The following is a 6,133-nucleotide window of genomic DNA, read 5'->3' on the forward strand; positions in this document are numbered from 1 at the left end:
GTTTACCAAGGGATCTATTGAAATACTTTGAAATCAATCGAATTTGGTTTACGACTAGCTTGCAATGAGGTTTATGGACACCATCTTTCTTCGCCGTTTCATATACACATCAACTGTGTAAGCACGGAATTGAGACGAGAATGAGCAAGACGCCATCTTTAAACCGACTGATACCGATGAGCAGCAAGAAGTTAAAAATACCGGCGAAGTTCATATTTAAAATTGCCTTAGGAATATTCGCCATTGGACAAGTTGGCTGGATCTTCCTCGATTTTTATCATCTTACGCACGGTGGGTGTCTTGCACAGAATCAATAATGAAGACCATTCCCGAAGTCTTCAATGAAATGTCTTTGGCAAAAATTTGATGATTCATTCTCAGTGAGCGGTAGAAATGCCTGCAATGGCAAAAGCAGTATATATTTTCTTCAATTCGTTCTAGACAATTCGTCTGCGCAATCAAAGATTAGCATAAGAAATGCAAACCATTCGGATGTCTTCAGCTTGGACAGATTTGGTAGACCGATTTCAAGAGAAGAGGTGCAAATTTCAAGAGGGAATTACATAAGTGGCAAAAAATGTAAGTAATGTTTTATCAAAAATTTATTAGTTCTTTTCCACGACAAGATTCGGGGTTGGGAATAAACGAGAGCTGAAATGATTGAAATTCTACGTAAGGGAATTCATCATATTTGGAAAATCGTAAACAACTCTGCAGGGTGGATGGCACCTCCTCTGATGTGAGGGGAATAAATTGTGGAGTTCCCCAAGGCTCTTCTCTTGGTCCACTCTTGTTCCTGATTTACATCAATGATTTGCCTTTTTCCTTGCAAAAATCTCATGTCAGCATGTATGCTGATGACACGGCCATTTCCCTCTCTTCAAAAAGTATTGGTGACCTTCAAAATGACCTAAATTTAGATATTTCGAAACTACAGGATTGGCTGCATGCAAATAAACTTTCCTTGAACGTAGTGAAAACGCAGTCACTTGTTATAGGCTCTGGTCCAAACATCCGTAAGATCGAAAGCCAGCCTGATGCTCCACCATCTTTTTCTTTTTCAATAGGTGATCAGAACATTGAAATGATTACCAACACAAGATACTTAGGTGTTCAGATAGACAGTAAGCTCAACTGGGACAAGCATATCGATACTATCAAGACCAAGGCTAATCGAGCCCTTGGACTTATTAAGTATTCTAAGAAATATCTTCCATCTGACATCCTCAACAAAATGTATAAAGGAATTATTGAGCCCTATTTGAGCTACTGTTGTTCCGTTTGGGGCTGCTGTAATGAATCAAAGCTTGACGTGTTGCAAAAAATCCAAAATAGAGCTGCCAGAATTGTAACTAGCAGCCCATACGATGCGTCTGCTGCTCCGATAATTCAGAATCTTGGCTGGTTAACCATCAGAAATCTTGTAAGAAAGGAGACAGCCACGCTAACTTACAAATCTCTAAATATGCTTGCACCAGACTACTTGAAAAATTAATCGAAAAATGTTCGGATGATAGAGAACGGTTTCTGCGTTCATCAGAAACTGATCTTAAGATACCGCTGCTAAAAACAATAAATGGCCAAAAGGCTTTTTCTTATCGCGGTCCAAAACTGTGGAATAATCTAGAAAGGGCTACCAAATTGGCCCCCTCCCTGAAAACCTTCAAATAACAACTATAGTCGGGGACAACTTTTATTTCATCTTTACGTTCACTTTTTATAGCCTTAGTATTATTAAATATTGTAAATTAGGTTTGATTGGTAAATTTCTTTTGTTACTAGTATTTTAACATAGTTATTAGCTCTTATTTTAATCTTTTAAACAGGTCAGGTTGAAAAACATATGTATGAACCTTTAACCTGTATAAATATTATAAAATGAAAAAAATGAGGGAGCGGTCATAAAATATCAACTATATGGGGGTGGAGGATTTTCCAAAAATTTAACAAAGTAATTAATAGCCCATTCTATATTCCTATTTTATCTTTGTGGCCCAATAGCAAACTCAGAATATTTTTGCAAGCTTGCAGCCTATAAAACCCTAAAAGTAATGTTTGTGCTGGTAATTGAAGCTATTATATAGTTTTTCAAAATTCAATGTACTGTTATACTGTTGATTCAGATTGTTAAAAAACAAGGTTGCTTTTTGTGCTGATTCTGCCTCGTTGATTCTACCACTTTAATTGAACTATGGTTCAGAACATAAAGGGTTTGATCGCACTGCATGCCAAGCATTCCTCTCTTGATAGAAGGCTGGAATTTTCAAAGAGACAGAAATGCTTATCTCTGTAGAAATTTCGTGATAGATAGAGGGGGTTCGGTATGGAGCGGGTTCAGGCAGGATTCAGCGGAACCAGCCTGTGCAGCCGAGTCACTAGCCCGCCTCCAACTCATATAAAACTATTTACAACGTATATTTACCAGCATAGCGTGTTAAAGACCATACTCGCGAACAGGGGCGCCTACACAGGGGGCTGGAGGGGCAGCTGCCCTCTTTGAAGAGGGGCAGAGAAGACTAGAAGTGCCCTGAAATATAAGAAAACACTATTGGATAGTATCGATAATGACCACTTGATGTTAATATCTATTAAAAATATTAGAAAGATGTTAACACCAGCACAAAAACGCAAAGGATAAAAAGTTTGTCTGTGACAAGGTCAACCACAAGAGAGAGAGCGACAAAGATAGTAGATGATAAACAAACGATGTGTTCCCTCATAAGTACTCCAGGAACCTAAGGAGGATAAATCGGTATAAAAACTTAGCGGACATCAAAATTTTACAACCAGTCCATTCATAACAGCCATGAATTTTTATAAAACCAAACATTGTGAATAGTGACAAGGCTATTTAATACCCATTTTTATGTATAGATAATTTTGTCGACATTTTCTTTATGTTTAGAATCTTTGGTGGTGTTATAGAGCTAAATTTAGGAATTTCACTTGGTTTTTTGTATACGATACGTAGGTATTTTGTATGTTATATAGATTATTAGGATATCCCCCTTGTGCACGCGAGAGATGATCCGAAGACTGAAACTTCAAAGAATGCCGGTTTCTTGCGAGCGGCTATACTTTTTTGAAAAAAAACATTCTAGTCTAAAGTAGACTTTCCCAAAGTCTATTTTTTGTTAAATCCGTAAGGAATTCGTACTACTGCGAGAGCATATCTAAATTGCGGAGGAGACGATTCCACACCTACTCCCCATATCAGCGATACCTACTTCCAAATGGCCTCAAGGGAATGTGGAGGTGGAAAGATTCAATCAGCTATTTCGAAAAGCATTGAAACTGCTACAATTGAAGGAAAGATGTGGCAGCAAGAATAAAATCGTTTTTTGTTGCAATACCGCACCATGCCACACAGTAGAGCCAAAGTATCTCCTGCGGAGTTACTGTACAACAGAGCAGTTCAAGGAATGTTACCTTCGCTGAAAAACACAACGTTATTAATGGACACAAAGAAGAATGAACTTTCAAGTCAGGCATATAACAAACTTTACGCAGACAAAATACGAAGTTAGGGGTCGGGAGCACAGGCGATTCCTTTGCTCAAAAAGATTGGGCGTGTGACATCTTGTTTTATTTGTACCTAACTGAAAGAAAGTTGTGTACTTTGAGTCGTCGATACGACCTTACCCTTTAAGTATCTTCTTCAGACTACGATGCAAATTAAATGGCGTTTTGACTTTGAATCTACGAGAATTGTGATTTAACGTAGCGCAGGAATACTAATCTTTCTATTGCTTCTTTTTTGCAGATTTTATGACGATTGGCATATCAACAATTGAGCGCAAAAAGGACGGTAAACGATATAGCTATCTATCTAGGACGCTGAACAGTTTGATTTCGAAAATGCCAACAGCAGCAAAAATGGAAGTGGTCATTGTGATATTGTGTGCAAACAGAGATTCGGACGCTAACGAAAGAACCTACAAAGAACTTCAAAATACTTTCCACGAGCTCATTTTCAAAGGATTTCTGCAAGTCATAGTCGCACCCGAGCGGTTCTATCGCAGTTTGGAAAACCTGCCAAAAACATTTAATGATTCTTCATTGCGAATGAAATGGCGGAGCAAGCAGTCGCTTGATTACGCTTTCTTGTTGTATTACTGCCATGGCCTAGGCGAATATCATCTCCAAATCGAGGACGATGTTGACATCGAGGCGGGGTACTACGAGAAGCTCAAAAGCGACATTGTTACAACCAAAGTACCATGGGCAATATATCAGTATTATAAAATGGGATTCATCGGAAAGCTCTTCAAGTCTCAATACTTGCAGTTAATTGCAAACATTTTTAGGATATATTACTTCGAAATGCCTTTGGACCTTTTATACATTCAGCCATTCATCCTTTCTAATCTTAAAAACAGGCAAAAAATTGCAAGTAAATTTTTGTTCCATCATATTGGGAAACAGTCTTCATCCCAAAATTCCGACATCTATTAAAGTACAGAAAAGTATTGCCAAATTTACTGATATTTACATTTAGGCCCCTAAAATGCTTTCAAAGTCGACTGACACACTTTTCAGCATCTTAACTCGTGTACTATGTTTATATACTTTGCTTTTTTGTAATTTAATTTGCATAAAGGCGTTCTCGTTTTGTAAACTATAGTCTTTTTCGCTTATGCGCCCGCCCAGTTTCTTTTGTCTTGAATATGCACATCTCGCTGTTCTTGTTCGCTCCAATTCAAACTTTTTACCTCTTTAGTGATGATGCATCTTAATTGATTTCATACGACTGTTTCGGATCTTGGACTATGGTCGTTTTTAAAAATTGACTGAAGAATGCAAACAAATAGAAGCTAGAAGGTCTAGGGGCAAAAATCAGTATTCTTACCCCTTTGCCCTTCCTCAAATATTTTTTCAAATTTTGAAATAAAATGCAGAAGATTTTCCGCTAAACCTGCTACTCCAAACAAAACTCAATAAGTTTATATAAATTGTTTGGATGGCCTAAACACAAAACAAATAATCGAAAATCGATGCTTTTTGAAAATCTCCACCGCAGTCTTTTTTAATTTTCTAATTTCATTTCCCATATCCATGTTAAGTGTTTACGCAAGAAGAAACATGTTTATGGAAGCCCTAGCACATCATAACTCCATCATTCCTTTATCACTAATTGCAGAGAAAGTAACTTTAACACACGTAATAGTAATAAAAATCAATTACTGCACACGTGTCATTCTTCTCCACATTGCCAAACTTTGCTACATATACGAGCATTCAATTGTCACTAGTTTTCGTCTTGAAACCGAATCAGCAAAAATAAGGAAACTTAACACTTCGCAAAAGTTTTAGTCTGTTTTTGCTCAATTTGGGTCTCAAAAGGTCAAATTTTTTGCTACCAATTGAATTTGATAGTAATAATGATTATAATAATATTGATAATAATGTAATTTGTTATTATTTACAGGTTTACTTGGACAGCTAACGTAGGCTGTTATACATCAAAAACCCGTGTCCAACGTAAAGAAGTGAAAACTATTAACTTAGATTTTTAAACGGTTTCTTATAAAATGGTTTTGAAAAAAGCAAACATTTCACAACAAGCTCTTTTGCTTTTTTCAAAACATTTTAAAGTTTTGTACCACCAAGAAATTGTTTCTTATAAATTAAAATCAAAGCCATTACATCTTTGTTCTTGAATCTCACAACTAAATTTTCATTTTTCAGAACAGGTTGCTATCTATCTTTCATTTGTACACCTTGATAACTAACAGCTTTTTGAGCGGTTCTTATGCACCACATGCAGGGCCGTCGGGAGGCAAGCCTTGTTCAGAGGGTGTCGTCTACGAATTTACTTGATTAAAAATATTTACCTGAAATTCTTCAGTTGGAGACACGAACCTCTGCAATACATTTTGTCAACCTAACTGTGTGGTATAAAATTCGAAACTTCAATTTATATGAAAATAAGGGACTTTCCTAAGACTCTTGTCATATCTGTATGTCGGGACGGACAACAAAGAGTTACTACAGAAAATTTTTGAATTTTGATGCTTCCAGTTCCCTGGAAAATGCACTCTTTTAAGAACATTTTACTAAGCAAATTTGAAAATTCGTATGCTTGTTTGCATAATGACGCAATTATTTAATATTCAGACTCCAGCTTGCAAGA

The 6,133-nt window shown here is 36.7% G+C and overlaps 1 protein-coding gene across 1 annotated transcript; it reads left to right on the top strand.

The window, feature by feature from the left end:
• Positions 1 to 2: 2 nt before the first annotated feature.
• LOC135695186 (alpha-1,3-mannosyl-glycoprotein 4-beta-N-acetylglucosaminyltransferase A) lies at positions 3 to 4,637 on the top strand. The gene is made up of 3 exons (XM_065214185.2): positions 3 to 291; positions 442 to 579; positions 3,764 to 4,637. The coding sequence occupies exons 1-3, from the start codon at positions 141 to 143 to the stop codon at positions 4,453 to 4,455; spliced, it is 981 nt and encodes a 326-aa protein (XP_065070257.2). The 5' UTR covers positions 3 to 140; the 3' UTR covers positions 4,456 to 4,637.
• The last annotated feature ends 1,496 nt before the right edge of the window (positions 4,638 to 6,133 follow it).

This window comes from Rhopilema esculentum, chromosome 8, assembly GCF_057945365.1.
Source record: "Rhopilema esculentum isolate cy_ngs chromosome 8, ASM5794536v1, whole genome shotgun sequence".
Lineage (NCBI taxonomy): Eukaryota > Metazoa > Cnidaria > Scyphozoa > Rhizostomeae > Rhizostomatidae > Rhopilema > Rhopilema esculentum.